The sequence below is a fragment of the Eurosta solidaginis genome, chromosome 1 (genome assembly GCF_040869045.1).
Source record: "Eurosta solidaginis isolate ZX-2024a chromosome 1, ASM4086904v1, whole genome shotgun sequence".
NCBI classification, from domain to species: Eukaryota; Metazoa; Arthropoda; class Insecta; order Diptera; family Tephritidae; genus Eurosta; species Eurosta solidaginis.
In genome coordinates this window covers 254810183-254828436 of record NC_090319.1, presented here as the reverse complement: position 1 = coordinate 254828436, position 18254 = coordinate 254810183, and the positions used below count along the sequence as shown (strand labels likewise).

The 18254-nt window shown below is 39.6% G+C and overlaps 2 protein-coding genes across 7 annotated transcripts in view; one reads left to right on the top strand and one right to left on the bottom strand.

Annotated features, from left to right (window-relative positions):
- Window positions 1–18254, top strand: part of LOC137237120 (uncharacterized) — a 137724-nt gene that overhangs the window by 32851 nt on the left and 86619 nt on the right. For 3 of the 5 annotated variants that reach the window (XM_067760397.1, XM_067760390.1, XM_067760389.1), the window contains one exon: window positions 63–1574. The exons of the other annotated variants lie outside the window; for them this stretch is intronic. The gene's annotated coding sequence lies outside the window, so the exon portion shown is untranslated. Of the gene's footprint in view, window positions 1–62; window positions 1575–18254 lie in introns of those variants that run through there. 5 annotated transcript variants of the gene reach the window in all.
- Window positions 8112–17416, bottom strand: LOC137237123 (uncharacterized). 2 transcript variants are annotated; one of them, XM_067760398.1, is made up of 7 exons: window positions 16965–17416; window positions 16685–16907; window positions 15990–16617; window positions 15725–15913; window positions 15451–15658; window positions 12715–12936; window positions 8112–8600 (listed from the first exon to the last, which is right to left on the bottom strand). In XM_067760398.1, the coding sequence occupies exons 1-3, from the start codon at window positions 16986–16988 to the stop codon at window positions 16469–16471; spliced, it is 396 nt and encodes a 131-aa protein (XP_067616499.1). In that variant the 5' UTR covers window positions 16989–17416; the 3' UTR covers window positions 8112–8600; window positions 12715–12936; window positions 15451–15658; window positions 15725–15913; window positions 15990–16468. The 2 variants fall into 2 exon arrangements, with proteins under 2 accessions (XP_067616499.1, XP_067616500.1); XM_067760399.1 differs by lacking the exon at window positions 12715–12936.

Genomic DNA, 18254 nt, shown 5'->3' with positions numbered 1-18254 from the left:
GAAAACATATTTAACCATCATATAATTACATGGCATATCAAATTAATAAGCATTCGTTTTAGGATGCGGATATGACACCATTATGTTTGGAAGCGAAAATGCGTACGTTGCTTAACGCATACAAAGCAGCAAAAGACAACAACCGCAGGACTGGCGCTACTCCTTGCTTTACTCCATATATGGAAATTATGGACGAGATATTTGGGAAAAGCCCAATAATTTCTAATACCCACACCGTCCACGTTGGCTGCAGGCCGGTTGAAAAACTGCAACTACCACTATCATCAACGTGTCAGTCGTCGGTAGTTTCACCATCGCCTCCCTCATCAACGCCAGCAGTACTGACAGTGTTGGTGCCATCGCCATCACCTTCTCCATCAGCAATACTATCACCAACACAAACAGCTTCACCAATAATGCCATAACCAACGCAAACACCTTCACCGACCATGCCATCATCAACGCAAACACCTCCACCAATTGCATCGCCATCGTCAGTGCCATCTGCGTCAGCTAATACATCATCACGCAAAAAGCGTTCCGCACGGGAGCTGTACTATGAAAAAAAATTTGAGCTGAAGAAAAAAATGGCAGAAGAAAAAGTGAAATCGCGAGACGAATCCCTGCAGTATTTCAAAGAATTGGTGAGGGAAAAATTTTAAAAGGATGCGCAGATGGAGCAGAGGAAATTGGAATTAATGGAAAAATGGGTGAATAAGTGAGACTATCTCGAAAACGATATGATATGTCTACATTGAACCTTCTAGGTCATTTTCTGCAATCCACCCGCTTTGTAAATTTTTACCATTATTTCTAAATTCGTTTATTTCACTTCTTTCGATTTGTATTCGAATTTATAAAGAAATTTGTGTGATAGGTTTGACACGACTTTGTTCCGAATCAAAATCGGATATCGTAATAACATGTACAAATACGTAACAAAGTCGATATAAAGTTAAGCTCACGATCTTACGCAGAATTTGTATTCGAAATACGCATCTTCAGTAAAATTTAAAAATGAGTCACTATGAATTTTTAGATTTTTTCTGAGTATACAGTTTTTTCAGCTGAGTTGAGTATATTCTTTTGAACTTATTCTCTTTATAGGGAAGAAATTGCTCCAGCTGAGTGGACAAAAAAGGTGTCAAAAAACAGTAGACTTTTTTGCATTAGGACTAACAATTTGTCATACTTAAATTCAATAAATAAATACAAAACTGCAAACTCAGAAGAATTATAAAAAATCTTAGTAAAAAATTTTAAATTTAACTGAGGATTCGTGTTTAGAATTCGAATTTTGAGTAAGATGCATGAGCTTTCGTTTATATCCATTTTATGACGTATGTGTTTGTACATGTTTTTATAAAAAAGTAAAATTAGGTGAAAACCGCAAAAGTCATCCGTTAAAAAAAAAAACTCTTAACTTTAAATTTTGCAATTTTTTGAAAACGTTTTTCAATGCTTGGTTTTGCAATTTTCACCTGTATTCGATTTTTCTCATATCGGCAAACAATTTTCAAATCAAACATTATTTATTAACTTTGAACTTTACTGAAAAATCGATTTTCAATAGGTCAGATGGGACTAATTAATAGTTAAGGAATATTAACTTGAATGGATTAACTTTAATAAATCTATATAAAATGTTTTAGAGTTCTGACTCTTTTTAATTTGGGGTGCGATATATACTGAAAATCGAATGATTAAAGATTTCAACTCAGTTAGTCTAAGGTTGTAAGACCTACACATAATCTTCGACACTATACAGCCCCGCGCATCTCAGCACAGTGTGCCACAGACCCTTCTTCTTCCACTACTTTGGAACCGCCATTTGAGCCCCCTTGCGCCAACCGTCCACCTCTATTGTGGCCTTAAGATCTCCCTTGAAGCGCAGATAGGGAATCAGGTAGTCTGTTCGTCTTGTGATTGATGACGCTATACTACTATGGCCGTATGGTCGGCGCTCAAGCTGCCCCGAGGCACCGAGCCTGGTTGGAATGTAAATGCTATGTCAAAGAGAGGGCGATAGGCCCCACGTACACCCCAGCATTCTTTTACATGCATAAAAAGCCGTTGAGGCCTTCTCACACTCTCCTCCACGTTGAGCTTCCATGACAGCTTACTGTCTAGGATGATTCCTAGATATTCAACCCAGCGGGTCAGGGGGTTAGAATATACCCGCGGTAGGTATGCCTGTCGTAAGAGGCGACTAAAATACCGGATTGGCCTGAAGGTTTAATGTGGCCATATAAATCGTTCCCAAGATGGTCGGGCCAGCACCTTAATGATGCTGTGTTACCGGAGCGTACCGGATCTGTAAACGGCAAAGGACCATGTCATCGATCACTCCCTAAACCTTCGGGGAGCAACCGTATCGCTACAACAACAACAACATTCCTAGATATTTTGTGCAAGGTTTCTATTGTAGGGTCACCCCTCCTAACTTAGGCCTGGTCCAATTTGGGACTTTGTAACTCTTTGTAAACAAGACCATATCCGTCTTATCCGCGTTGACTTTCAACCCAACATTTGATGTCCAGGTATGAATATCCCGAAGCGCCCGATCCATCAAAGAACTAATCGTTGGAAGACACTTTCACTTATGACCATTCCAACGCCATCTGCGTTTGCCGTTAGGTTTACGAGTCCCTCATCGAATCGCATAAAGCACCTTGGTAATGAGGGAAATTTTCTGGCATCCCATTATACTTACAAGCATTGGTCGAAGGAAAATGAACGTGTTATCTTCAGATTTTTATAATAATTTATTCTTCAAAATCAAAAGGTTATTTTAAATTAAATTGTGTTGCCTTAAATAATTAAAAAGATTTTCCCTTCTATCTAAGTTGGAATTCGACTCCTCTATTTCCTCTTCAATCTCAAAGGAAACTGCATCGTCCATTTCATTTTCTTTAGCGTCACACAAATCGTCATGGGTGATGCAAATATTATGCAAAACACACGCACTGACAACGGTGTTGGTAAACGTCTGCAAATCTGTTTGTTCCGTAAACTTCATAAGTCTTCGGAAACGTCCTTTAAAAAGTCCAAACGTATTTTCAACAACCATTCTCGTTGAAGAATGGATTTCATTAAATTTTCGCTGACTTTGAGTCAAATTTCCGTAGTATTTATATGGAGACACCAACCAATTCGTCTTCGGATAAGCCGAGTCCCCAATTATAAAATATGAACCTGCAAACATTTGTTCGTGTAGTCTGTCGGCATCGTTAAAGAGTTTGGATCTTCTCAAAACTCTGTAGTCATGAAGTGACCCAGGCCCGCCACAGGTTACATCAAACAACTTTTTATCGGCATCCACTACAGCTTGCAGCACTATACTATAGGTTTTTTTTACGATTGAAGTACATTTCTTTTTGATCCTTCGGGCCTTTAATACCAATGTGCGTACAGTCTATATCTCCAATAACACCAGGGATACGTTGTTTTTGGTAAAACTTTTCAGTCGTTTTTTGTAGCTCAATGCCTTCTGGCCACTTGATATATTCATCACTAATAGATACCAAATAGCGAGAAACGCGTTGGACAACGGACCATGCGCTTGATGTGGCTACACCAAACAAATTGCCTACCCTACAAGACAGGTACCCGTTACCTAATCCATAACTAAATCGTTACCAATAACTTGGTCACCAATTATCTTCTTAATGACTTTTACATTGCTGTCGTGAAAAAGGTAACGCATGCGCTCTCTCAAAATAGTGTACGTGTGACTCGCTTTCTCGCTCTTACCTATTGTGTTTTCGACATTCCTTCTCGCTCGATGTTATTTACATTTTTAAGTTACTTCATTAGGTATGTTTTCGTTATCGCTAACCAAAACATATGCAACAACAACAACACGGGTAACTGGCCTATCGGTTAACCGTACCGGTTACCTTCTGTCAATTCGCTTTTTATATGAATGAAACGCGTCCCTTTTGTTTAAATAATATTTAATTATGAATAAATTATATATACAATGGTTTTTACAAATAATTTCCTTAATTTTCTAGTAAACCTTACATATGTGCATATTTATATGTACAAACTACATATGTAAAGACATAAACTCATTCGTAGTCGTGCCCTTTCTGAAACCATTTTGAGTTTCGAAGCTCACACAGATGGTGCTCAATATTTCCTGCGCGGGTGGTGTTGTTAGTATCAGTTTGCATAGATATGAGTGTTGTAGATATAATACCGGAATATATGCAGCCCCATTTCGTGCTATCAAAGTCGATTTGCAGGTGATGTTGAGCCTTTGAACTTTACCCTTTCCCATAATATGCGTGGTAGGGCCTTATATGTGATACTAAAAAGGCCAAGGGACAGTTGTCGCAGTTTTCTTGTAGTTTAAGCAAATATACGTTCTTCTTACAGCCACAGCTGGAATATTGCTATGCCCACATCGTCAAATCGAATTACCTAGAATGAAAAAGGAACGAATATCAGTAAGGATAGATAATAAGTTTTTAATATAACCGGAAGTGCTTAATAAATACAAGATACTCAAGGGGATTTCAGATAAACAGAATCAGGACCTGTAAAGTAAATTCAAGTGAACCTCCACCATGCCAAGGCATCTTCCGGTAGCGGGGGTACCCGAAGATTATAACAAGGGATAATTGATAGATGTTGGGGTAATAGATAATAAATTAGGCGTGCTACAAAAACAAAAACGAATAAATGCAGATGACTGTTTAATCCATTATGCGAAGTTCTTTGAATGGATGTGCAAATTGAAACGGGCAAAGTACTGCTAAAACTGCTTTCCCCGAGTAACCCGGGAACGAATTGATAATGACTACGTCTATTCTTCTTTTGCAGCAGTGCCGAGCACCAATTCCCTTTTGGACAGGAAAGTAAACGTTTGGTTGTCTGCAAGTTTATCATATGCCAGTACAGAACATACTCGTTTGCTGGATCTGAGCAGTACATCTAATTTTCCCAGATTTTCTGGGCTCAGCGAGGGTATCCTCTTGAATGGTGCATGTGTACCCTGCTGCCTTGCCTGGCCGCTCACCCAACAACACCAGGCACGACGGAACTTGCCTTGCGACACCCAAAGTGCACTCACGCTTCTCATGGCTCCAGCGGGTTAGTGGGCTTAGAGTATACCCGTGGTAGCTATGCCTATCGTAAGAGGCGACTAAAATACCAAATTGATTCAAGGGGTTTTGTAGCGCAATCCTTTCAATGGGTTGCCAGCGCAATATATAGCCTCTCCAACCCAATTGTCAACGTCACCTAGCCGTGGCGAATCCTGTTTCTTTAACAGCCGAGGCTCTGGCGACCTCATGTTCCTTATGGATCTACATTTGAAGGCGCTTAGTTAGCTGACATCGCTTACTTAACCGGTAAATTCTGAAGTAAAAACCAAAACACAAAATATAGGTTAGGTCGAAGTGGCCGGTTCATGAGGATCTCACATAGACTGAATGAGTCCGTAGTGTTACCAGAAGTTTGTTTTAACGACCAAGCTGAAAACCCTATCAAGAACCAGGACCTATGTTATAAAAAAAACTCCGTCCTCTTGACAAATACTAGAAGCTTCCTAGGACTTAATCCACTTCCTGCTTCTAGATCTGACAGCTTTATCACTCCTAATAGCTGGAGCCTTAGCCTGGCAAGCGCAGGGCACGATATTTCTAAGGGGGCCCGGTATTTCTCGGGGGGCCCGCGATTTAGAGGTACTAAGATATTTTTTTTAATTCAGGAGAGTCTTTAGTTGTTGTGTTTAGATGGGACTAATTAATAGTTAAGGAATATTAACTTGAATGGATTAACTTTAATAAATCTATATAAAATGTTTTAGAGTTCTGACTCTTTTTAATTTGGGGTGCGATATATACTGAAAATCGAATGATTAAAGATTTCAACTCAGTTAGTCTAAGGTTGTAAGACCTACACATAATCTTCGACACTATACAGCCCCGCGCATCTCAGCACAGTGTGCCACAGACCCTTCTTCTTCCACTACTTTGGAACCGCCATTTGAGCCCCCTTGCGCCAACCGTCCACCTCTATTGTGGCCTTAAGATCTCCCTTGAAGCGCAGATAGGGAATCAGGTAGTCTGTTCGTCTTGTGATTGATGACGCTATACTACTATGGCCGTATGGTCGGCGCTCAAGCTGCCCCGAGGCACCGAGCCTGGTTGGAATGTAAATGCTATGTCAAAGAGAGGGCGATAGGCCCCACGTACACCCCAGCATTCTTTTACATGCATAAAAAGCCGTTGAGGCCTTCTCACACTCTCCTCCACGTTGAGCTTCCATGACAGCTTACTGTCTAGGATGATTCCTAGATATTCAACCCAGCGGGTCAGGGGGTTAGAATATACCCGCGGTAGGTATGCCTGTCGTAAGAGGCGACTAAAATACCGGATTGGCCTGAAGGTTTAATGTGGCCATATAAATCGTTCCCAAGATGGTCGGGCCAGCACCTTAATGATGCTGTGTTACCGGAGCGTACCGGATCTGTAAACGGCAAAGGACCATGTCATCGATCACTCCCTAAACCTTCGGGGAGCAACCGTATCGCTACAACAACAACAACATTCCTAGATATTTTGTGCAAGGTTTCTATTGTAGGGTCACCCCTCCTAACTTAGGCCTGGTCCAATTTGGGTTTTTGTAACTCTTTGTAAACAAGACCATATCCGTCTTATCCGCGTTGACTTTCAACCCAACATTTGATGTCCAGGTATGAATATCCCGAAGCGCCCGATCCATCAAAGAACTAATCGTTGGAAGACACTTTCACTTATGACCATTCCAACGCCATCTGCGTTTGCCGTTAGGTTTACGAGTCCCTCATCGAATCGCATAAAGCACCTTGGTAATGAGGGAAATTTTCTGGCATCCCATTATACTTACAAGCATTGGTCGAAGGAAAATGAACGTGTTATCTTCAGATTTTTATAATAATTTATTCTTCAAAATCAAAAGGTTATTTTAAATTAAATTGTGTTGCCTTAAATAATTAAAAAGATTTTCCCTTCTATCTAAGTTGGAATTCGACTCCTCTATTTCCTCTTCAATCTCAAAGGAAACTGCATCGTCCATTTCATTTTCTTTAGCGTCACACAAATCGTCATGGGTGATGCAAATATTATGCAAAACACACGCACTGACAACGGTGTTGGTAAACGTCTGCAAATCTGTTTGTTCCGTAAACTTCATAAGTCTTCGGAAACGTCCTTTAAAAAGTCCAAACGTATTTTCAACAACCATTCTCGTTGAAGAATGGATTTCATTAAATTTTCGCTGACTTTGAGTCAAATTTCCGTAGTATTTATATGGAGACACCAACCAATTCGTCTTCGGATAAGCCGAGTCCCCAATTATAAAATATGAACCTGCAAACATTTTGTTCGTGTAGTCTGTCGGCATCGTTAAAGAGTTTGGGATCTTCTCAAAACTCTGTAGTCATGAAGTGACCCAGGCCCGCCACAGGTTACATCAAACAACTTTTTATCGGCAATCCACTACAGCTTGCAGCACTATACTATAGGTTTTTTTTTACGATTGAAGTACATTTCTTTTTGATCCTTCGGGCCTTTAATACCAATGTGCGTACAGTCTATATCTCCAATAACACCAGGGATACGTTGTTTTTGGTAAAACTTTTCAGTCGTTTTTTTGTAGCTCCAATGCCTTCTGGCCACTTGATATATTCATCACTAATAGATACCAAATAGCGAGAAACGCGTTGGACAACGGACCATGCGCTTGATGTGGCTACACCAAACAAATTGCCTACCCTACAAGACAGGTACCCGTTACCTAATCCATAACTAAATCGTTACCAATAACTTGGTCACCAAATATCTTCTTAATGACTTTTACATTGCTGTCGTGAAAAAGGTAACGCATGCGCTCTCTCAAAATAGTGTACGTGTGACTCGCTTTCTCGCTCTTACCTATTGTGTTTTCGACATTCCTTCTCGCTCGATGTTATTTACATTTTTAAGTTACTTCATTAGGTATGTTTTCGTTATCGCTAACCAAAACATATGCAACAACAACAACACGGGTAACTGGCCTATCGGTTAACCGTACCGGTTACCTTCTGTCAATTCGCTTTTTATATGAATGAAACGCGTCCCTTTTGTTTAAATAATATTTAATTATGAATAAATTATATATACAATGGTTTTTACAAATAATTTCCTTAATTTTCTAGTAAACCTTACATATGTGCATATTTATATGTACAAACTACATATGTAAAGACATAAACTCATTCGTAGTCGTGCCCTTTCTGAAACCATTTTGAGTTTCGAAGCTCACACAGATGGTGCTCAATATTTCCTGCGCGGGTGGTGTTGTTAGTATCAGTTTGCATAGATATGAGTGTTGTAGATATAATACCGGAATATATGCAGCCCCATTTCGTGCTATCAAAGTCGATTTGCAGGTGATGTTGAGCCTTTGAACTTTACCCTTTCCCATAATATGCGTGGTAGGGCCTTATATGTGATACTAAAAAGGCCAAGGGACAGTTGTCGCAGTTTTCTTGTAGTTTAAGCAAATATACGTTCTTCTTACAGCCACAGCTGGAATATTGCTATGCCCACATCGTCAAATCGAATTACCTAGAATGAAAAAGGAACGAATATCAGTAAGGATAGATAATAAGTTTTTAATATAACCGGAAGTGCTTAATAAATACAAGATACTCAAGGGGATTTCAGATAAACAGAATCAGGACCTGTAAGTAAATTCAAGTGAACCTCCACCATGCCAAGGCATCTTCCGGTAGCGGGGGTACCCGAAGATTATAACAAGGGATAATTGATAGATGTTGGGGTAATAGATAATAAATTAGGCGTGCTACAAAAACAAAAACGAATAAATGCAGATGACTGTTTAATCCATTATGCGAAGTTCTTTGAATGGATGTGCAAATTGAAACGGGCAAAGTACTGCTAAAACTGCTTTCCCCGAGTAACCCGGGAACGAATTGATAATGACTACGTCTATTCTTCTTTTGCAGCAGTGCCGAGCACCAATTCCCTTTTGGACAGGAAAGTAAACGTTTGGTTGTCTGCAAGTTTATCATATGCCAGTACAGAACATACTCGTTTGCTGGATCTGAGCAGTACATCTAATTTTCCCAGATTTTCTGGGCTCAGCGAGGGTATCCTCTTGAATGGTGCATGTGTACCCTGCTGCCTTGCCTGGCCGCTCACCCAACAACACCAGGCACGACGGAACTTGCCTTGCGACACCCAAAGTGCACTCACGCTTCTCATGGCTCCAGCGGGTTAGTGGGCTTAGAGTATACCCGTGGTAGCTATGCCTATCGTAAGAGGCGACTAAAATACCAAATTGATTCAAGGGGTTTTGTAGCGCAATCCTTTCAATGGGTTGCCAGCGCAATATATAGCCTCTCCAACCCAATTGTCAACGTCACCTAGCCGTGGCGAATCCTGTTTCTTTAACAGCCGAGGCTCTGGCGACCTCATGTTCCTTATGGATCTACATTTGAAGGCGCTTAGTTAGCTGACATCGCTTACTTAACCGGTAAATTCTGAAGTAAAAACCAAAACACAAAATATAGGTTAGGTCGAAGTGGCCGGTTCATGAGGATCTCACATAGACTGAATGAGTCCGTAGTGTTACCAGAAGTTTGTTTTAACGACCAAGCTGAAAACCCTATCAAGAACCAGGACCTATGTTATAAAAAAAACTCCGTCCTCTTGACAAATACTAGAAGCTTCCTAGGACTTAATCCACTTCCTGCTTCTAGATCTGACAGCTTTATCACTCCTAATAGCTGGAGCCTTAGCCTGGCAAGCGCAGGGCACGATATTTCTAAGGGGGCCCGGTATTTCTCGGGGGGCCCGCGATTTAGAGGTACTAAGATATTTTTTTTAATTCAGGAGAGTCTTTAGTTGTTCCATGTGGAAATTTTAAGCCGAATTTCAAAAGCAACGAATATTGATAATGATTTTTTACCTGGTCCCTCGAACAGTGAGGAGACAACAAAAACATCAAACAAAAATATATGTTTACATGAATCCGAAATCGTAAAGTTTTCGTGGTAACACTGATGAAGGTTCATCTTCAAAAATCCTTCCAACAATACCACCAACTCTGTATTAAAGTCTAGATTATTTAAACGACTCCGATATCGGTACCGTGAATAATGAGTTTTTGCGATCTGAAGAAGTCAACGAAATAATTCGTCGAGGTCATCAAAAGTGCCCTGTTATTTTTCCACGTGATTGTCATGACGAGGCATTTCCTACCTCGTTATTAAACAGAATCTTGCCAAATGGAGAGAAAGTGGAGCGTCACTGGTTGGTGTGGAGTGCCAGTAGCAACGCTTTTTATTGCCTACCATGTCGTCTGTTAAGCACCAATACTTTAAATCGACCTAAAATTTGTTGTCCTGGCGAATATTCGAAATTCCAGGTATGGAAGAAGCTATACTGCCATCACACGAAAATACTGAAGATCACATTAAATGTTATATTCAATGGCGATCTTTACAAAACCTAATTCGAAAGGAGGCTACAATTCATACACTTATCAATGAACAGCTAATCACTGAAACTCAAAAGTGGAAAGAAATTTTATATAGAATTTTGGACACTATTTTTTTTTTTCAAAAAGCGAAAGGATGGACATTTTTTGGGCATTATGATCCGATACTTAGAGATAATTTGGAGAAAGTTAGGATTTCACAATAGCAGTACAAACGTTTACAAGTTCACTCACTATCTTTCCCCAGACATTCAGAACGAGTTTATAGAAATTTGTGCAAAGCATGTGAGGGAAACTATATTAGATCAAGGCAAGAAAGCTAAGTATTTTGCTATTATCGTTGATGCTATGCTTGATGCTAGTCACGTTGACTACGTTCATTTTGCGCTCACTCCATTTCAATTCGGAAGCAACAAATTTACAATTCCAGAACAGATTTTGGCTTTCGTGAATTGTAACCAAAAAACTGCTCAGAAAATCGCTGATCTAATTTGCCATACATGATTGAAGATTGTCCTGCACAAGGGTATGATAACGGCGCCAATATGAAAGAAGCTTACAACGGAGCACTACGTCACATTCTCGACAAAAATTCGAATGCTGATTACTCGCCTTGTGCAACCCGCAGCTATGATAGCGTTTTCTTTTCTGGATAAAGTGTTACGCAAGCGTTGTTGTTCTATTCTAAAAAACAGGCAACGCCTTTACGGGGTATTTCGTTCTTTTGTGAAAATTCTTGCCTGCTCGCAACGCAAAAGCGTTACTTTTTTACCCTGTATAAAATGGCGGTGTGGCAGTGCAACTTTGTGAAACTCTCAATTCGCTCTTAAGTTCCACATATACTCTGTTAATATGAGTGAATTTGGTGAGTTGAAATGTTCTTTGTATGCACTATAAATGTTGATCATTTTCTGGGGTAGGAGTAACTCTATTGTTGTTGTTGTTGTTGTAGCGATAAGGTTGCTCCCCGAAGGCTTTGAGGAGTATTATCGATGTGATGGTCCTTTGCCGGATACAGATCCGGTACGCTCCGGTACCACATCACCATTAAGGTGCTAGCCCGACCATCTCGGGAACGATTTATGTGACCACATTAAACCTTCAGGCCATCCCCTCCCTCCCCATCCCAAGTTCCATGAGGAGCTTGGGGTCGCCAGAGCCGCGTCTGTTAGTGAAACAGGATTCGCCGCGGATAGGTGAGGTTGACAATTAGGTTTGGGGAAGCTATATATTGCGCTGGCAACCTGCAGGGTTGCGCTACACAGCCCCTGGAATCTGATATTTTAGTCCCCTCTAACGCATACGACAGGCATACCTACAGCGGGTATATTCTGACCCCCTAACCCGATGGGGTAGAGTATTACCATTTACTTAGGCAACAATTTATTTCAGAAAAGAAAACGCTATCAGTTTATGTGGTGTTGATGCTGCAGAATGTTGTACGGCTGCAATTATTTTCTTCGGCAGCACTCCACAACGATGTGACATCCTCAAAAAAATTTACCTAGCTCTCTTCATAGTCTTTCAGCCAAAAGCCAAATTTGACTGCGCAAGCATACGGCGATGTTACCGGCATTCTCAAGTACATCAACAAGTTCGAATGTATCTTGCTGTCCTCAATTTTATTCAAAACCCTACCATTAATGAAAGAAGCGTGGTCCTCCAAGCGAGAGACGCCACCACAGATGTTGAGGTCCGACATCTAGATGCCTTATTAGCTGATTTGAAGTTGATCAGGAACCAATGGGAAACAATTTTAAACAAATGCAAAACAGTTGCTATTCAATTGAACATCTCGCCAAAGTTTCCGGACATTCGAAAGAGAAAACCCAAAAGGCGTTCTGAAGATAATTTAAATGAGATGATTACGGATGATTCAGAGTCTGATTTCAAAAACAATACATTCTTGGTGATCGTTGATTCGGTAATCACTGGCATTACTGAACGATTTGCAGCTATGAGAAATTTGAACGAAAAGTTTTCCTTTTTGTGGAAATTTAAGACATGGATGAAACTACGGTTCGGGCGAGCGCAGCAAAATTTGTCGAAAAATACAAGTTGGATATTTCTCAAAGCTTAGAATGTGAAATAGTTCACTTGAAACATATTTAGGAAGCAAATTTTGATAAAGGTCTGTCACCATTGGTATTGCTAAATGCCGTCTATTTTCAAAATATGTATACAATTTTCCCCCAACTTTTGTATTGGTTTACGTACCTTTTGCACTTTACCTGTCACTGTATCTAGTGCAGAACGTTCCTTCAGCGTCCTTTCAAGAATGAAATACTTTCATAGATCGTGTTCATCTAAAGAGCGAGTTTTAGGACTTGCCACGCTTTGTGTTGCATCCGTTTTGGCAAGACAGTTAAATTTTGATATTATTATAAAAAATTTTGCAGCGAAAAAGCAAGTAAAGCCACTCTTTGATATCCGAACATTCTATATTGAATAATTAAAATTTATAATCATCATTAAATTTATCAGAAATGTATGAAAATGTTACCAAATAACTAGAAAAGATTATTTGAAATAATATGTGGCTGTTAAAAGAGAATTTTATTTCTACGTTACAATAAAATAAAACAAATAGTAAATATTCTGTGTTAATTTTATTGTCAGCTCTTAGCCAAAAATCATTTAGTTGATGTGGCAAACATTTTTTTTGATGTAATCCATCAATAATGATTTATGAATGAGACGTCATTAATTCACGTTAATCAAATGTATTAGTGAATTTTTTATAGGGGGACCGTAAATTTTTTTAATCCCGGGCCCGGATTTTCTCTCTACGGCCCTTGTTCGAAGACGCCAGAGGGAATTGAAGCCAGAGTCTCCGGACCCAGAGCCAAAATATCAGTACCTCTAAAAACACATACGAGCAGCTTTCAAGCGCAAGTATTCGCCATATGTTGGTGCGCTAAGCTGAACCTTCAGCGCTGATACTCCAATGAAACAATTGCCATACTCAGTCAGACAGTCAGGCCCCACTAAAGGCAATTGTGGCCTTCGAAATAAAGTCAGCACTGATCCTTGGGTGCACAACGTAGTACTGTTGCACTGGGTCCCAGGCCACAGGGGAGTACAGGGTAATGAGCAGGCGGGCTCTAGTGTTTAGTTTGTTGCGTCCCTCCCACAAATTATCATCCTCCCAGCAGATCCATGCAGCGGGTCTGCGCCATACTCTCCTCCTCCGGGAAGGTATCGAACCCAATCCGTGTCCTTCTCCTGACCCGGTCATGAGAAATGGGTTTGCTGCGTTTGCCGGAAAATATCTTTTTAGGACGGTCATACTCTTGTCAGTGTGTCACGTGCAAGGGATGGTTGCATCGGACAGGTTGCTATGGGCTTGATCCCAAAACCCGACGTCCTCGTAACTTTTACAAATCTTTTGTGGCTTCTTGTTGTTCACGCCCCTCATTACATTATGAGAAAATACGGCAGCTGAGAACACAGCCGTATGAAGCTGAAAATACAAGCAGGTCCTGAGTGAACTCCACAAACAGGCGTCGGACCTCTAGGCCAGGAATTGCCCGGTGAATCCTGTACTCAAAGAAAAAAACTAGCAGAGTAGGAACGCACTCTCCCTAAGGAAACGGGAGTCACTCTAGCCCAATTTCGATCTGGATACTGCAACAGGTTAAACTCTTACCTATCCAGAATCAACCCCGACATACAAACCATATGTCCTGCTTATAATGTGTCCCCACATGACATCAACCATCTCTTTAGCTGTATTGTAGAATCAACGCCTCTAACACTCCTCTCATTATGGTCCACCCCTGTTGAAACTTTCTGTTTCCTTGGACTCCCGTTAGAGGACATTGATGACAATTTGTGATCTGTCGCACCTATTGGATGGGGCGAAGCACTGCTACAACAAGAGCAGGCGGACAACCCGGAAAGAGAGGCAGGAACTGCATGACCCATCGATCCCGAGCCGTTCCTGTCAGTTGGCTCACAGGGGCATTTATTAGGAGAAGGGGGGGGGGGGGGGGGGGGGGGGAAGAGAGAAGAACACTGGAGCAATACGCCAGGTTTGAGACAATCTAAGTTACTGTTAGGAAGTTATAGCACAAGTCGCTACAGGGCAATAATAGACCTATCGAAAGGTAACCGAAGAATCCCAAGAGCTATTCTTACAGGGCATTATAGACTGAGCAGCCGTATGCAGAAAGTGGGCATACTATCGAATAACACATTCCGATTTTGTGATCGATCAGCAGACGGCGGACCATATCCTCCAAGAATACGAAGCAATCTCAAAACGTAGGGCTAAGTTTATGGGCTCAACATGGCCAGTGCATTCCCACATTTAATCCCTCAAGCCAAGAAATCAGCTAGGGTTCATCAAAGAAGTCGGATACGATGAGGTGCTGTGAAGGAGATGTGCAAGTCACTGTGCAATCCTCAATAAATTATCTATCTACGTTCCGGTAACAAGCACCATTGAGGTACTAACCCGACCATCTCCGGACCTATTGATATAACTACATTGAACCTTCTAGGGATTGAATTATTAATAATGACCGCAATGCGAAAGTCTGCTAAAATTTAACATTCTCCATGGAATGCTACATATATAACTTCCCACGTTTTGAGTCAGTAATGAAAAGAGCAAAATTTACTAAAATTTTAACTGGTTGTGGGTAAGGTGTTGATGTTCTCTCTTAACGCAATGTAATGGCAACGGCGACACAGGGAAAATAATAAAAATTCTATAAATCTACTGGTCATAATTAATTAATCCCTCCCTTTCTATGCAGTTGTATGCATACATACATATGGGTTTTGTTCTCCAAACGCTATTTAAAGAAATCAATTGGTATTTACATGAACTTCGAACTCTTTGGTATTTGCCTTCTTCAGTTGATTATCAACAAAAGCATGACAAATTATCACTAACAAATTCATACATGTTGTTTATATATTTAATATGGTAGGCAATTTACTTACCCTTTCTGGTGCGATGATCCTGAACAATCGGGCCTGACTAGACGAGATTTATTTTGCTTTAACATAGCGTGCTTAACGCGAACCATATCATGATAGGCACAATTTTCGATTATGCAACCAATCAAAGAAATGTCGTGCTTGTAATTCTGCTATGATAGCAGCAGCAGCTCCCGGTGGCGGCACATAACAGTTGCATTTTTTGCTTCGGCTACTTATTCAATTTTAATTCACATTACATTATCTACTATTGCAATTTTTAATCAATATAAATTACCGAAGCATATACTGGCAAACCAAGATGCGTAGTTCCACCCCTTTTTGGGAAAATACATCCAACCAATCTTGTACCGTATTCCAAAGCATGTTGGTTGTGGAAAGTACCTTGTTTACCGGTAAATCCTGGCAAATGACACGTGAATCTGCATTTAATTGTAGGTTTCTTGTTGTTTTGGCATATCCTGAGCTGAATCGCACCCCGGCAGAGATGATATATATCAGAATAATATAACATTTTTTTTTATTATTTAAAAATACCACACACGTATGAATGAAAAGCCAGAGAGTAAATAATGTTGCTTTGGTTGTAGCGATAAGGACACTCCCCCGGGAGCGATTTAGTATGACCACCTGAAAGCTTCTAGGCCATCCCGTCGATTCTATACAACTTTCAGATTTTAAAAACGGATCTCGACACGCGTTTTTTGATACCACCTTTGTTTAGGTTGTGCACTGTCTTGAATCTTCCAATTCCAATTGGTGGCAAGAGAACTTGGCTGCCTCTAGTTAATGCGCCAGGTTAATTTAGAAGTGCCTAAACAGCTAACACACGTCACACCTAAAAGCCCGTAGCACAAGCACTTTTTAGTTTAATTACCACAATTATAGTTTTCATCGTTTTAAAATGTTTCCCGGAAAAATTAATAAATTGCCGTATTAAGATGACGCTGTCATTTCGATGACAGCAAGAAACGTCGATGTATTAGTGGAGAGCGAAAAAAGCTTTGAATGTGTGGGTGAACTAGTTACCCTCCGTCTTGTAGGGTAGTTGGCGAAATATCACGCTCTTGCTAATATACCATATATACATGTAAATGGATTTCTTGGGTGTGATACGTGATCTTCCAACACCAGACTGGTCAGCAACAAAAGAAGATGTGGAATACCTCGCTAGAGAAATCAAATATTTGTTTAGTTTATAAATGTATTTACTAATTAAAAAAGCTTTTGTTATTACTGGTAAGATGCACCACTGTTTCACGCTTGAGTCTCATGTGTGCTTTGAAATCCATCCCGCTCATCGCATCAAGCGTGCCTTCGAAGTTGTTACACCTCTCATGCTGTTCATTTTCGCTTTCCGAATCTTCGGAGGATGAACTGGAGCTAGCATATACGGCCTCCAATATTTCGTTCACCACTTCACATACATCATTTTGCTGGCCAATGGGCAGGGAAACAAACTAGACAATAAATAAACACTCTTTATTTAATATTTACAATTAAATACAAATATTTACCAATGAATCGACAGGATTACTCATTTTTTTCGTTTTTCTTTTAAACTTTTCCACAAACACAACATTTATTTTGACACCTGACACCAGTGCTGTGAAGCAACATAATACAATTGTTTAGCTAGATGGAGCATTTTTTTTAGAGCTCGCGTAAAAAAAAAAACCCCCTTTTGTATGCACTATAAATGTTGACAATTTTCTGGGGTAAGAGTAACACTATTAAGGCTTTACCGTTTACTTAGGGCAACAATTTATTTCAGAAAAGAAAGCGCTATAAGTTTTGAAAGTGTTAGGCTCACGGCAGAGTGCTCGCTATAAGCTATGCTAGGCGAGAAGCAATTTTTATTTTCATATATTTTCATAGTGTTTTGATAACCGATCGAAATATCTAGCCGTTATTAATGTTATTATAAAAGAAGAGTTTTTTTTTAATTAGTCGGTTATTTCATCACCAATTAACGACAATGTGTTTACTTTTCTTTTTAATGCCTGGCATGAATTATATCCTAGGTGAAATTTTATTGTTCTGGTACATTTTATTGACTGAGCAATTTTTTATGGTGAGAGTTGAAGTAAATTGAAAATTATATGAGGGCTAACGAAAGTGTGGCGAATTTTTGGCCAATATTAGTTTTTTTTTTGCAAGCGAGCTTGAAAAAAAAACGCTTTAACTAGCTAAACAGTTTCATTATGGCAAAACCATACAGATGGTGGAAGTTTAGCAGCTAATTGTTACTTGTTTTAGCTGCTATGACATTTCTACTTTTAGCGTAGTATGTTTTTGACACTCAATCAGAGAATTAAAAAATCAAAATACATGAAATGCCTATGTGTGTTTGTATGTATGTCACCCTGCCGCATAGTGGGCTGGATTTGGCTTTCAGTGGACTTAGGGAAATGAAAAAAATATTAGTTAATAACACAAAATCTTTGATGGGGATAGATTTTAAGTCTCATTACTTGACGTTTTTATATATGAATATTTTTTCATAAAGTCTTAAACAAAAAAGTTATAGCAAATAAAAAAATTTTATGTATGGGAAAAATCACATTTTTACAGTTAACTCATTTTCCTCACATTTTCCCAAAACTTCATTAATTTATTTATATAGTTAGGGTTATATACTATGCAATGTACTCAGTTTCATGGTTCCAAAAGATTCGCGTGTTTTTTTTTTTTTGTTTTTTGTTTTTTTTTTATTTTAGTATTTTTGACTTTGGGTAGAATTTAAAAACAAAAATATTTTTTTTTAAATGTTAGTATTGCGAATCACTTTTTAATTCTGTGTAATA

Coding starts and splice junctions, on each gene's coding strand:
- LOC137237123 (XM_067760398.1), bottom strand. CDS start 16,988: ATGAGTAATCCTGTCGATTCATTG. Junction 16,908..16,964: donor GTAATCCTGTCGATTCATTG/GTAAATATTTGT, acceptor TTTATTGTCTAG/TTTGTTTCCCTGCCCATTGG. Junction 16,618..16,684: donor AACAGTGGTGCATCTTACCA/GTAATAACAAAA, acceptor TGATTTCTCTAG/CGAGGTATTCCACATCTTCT.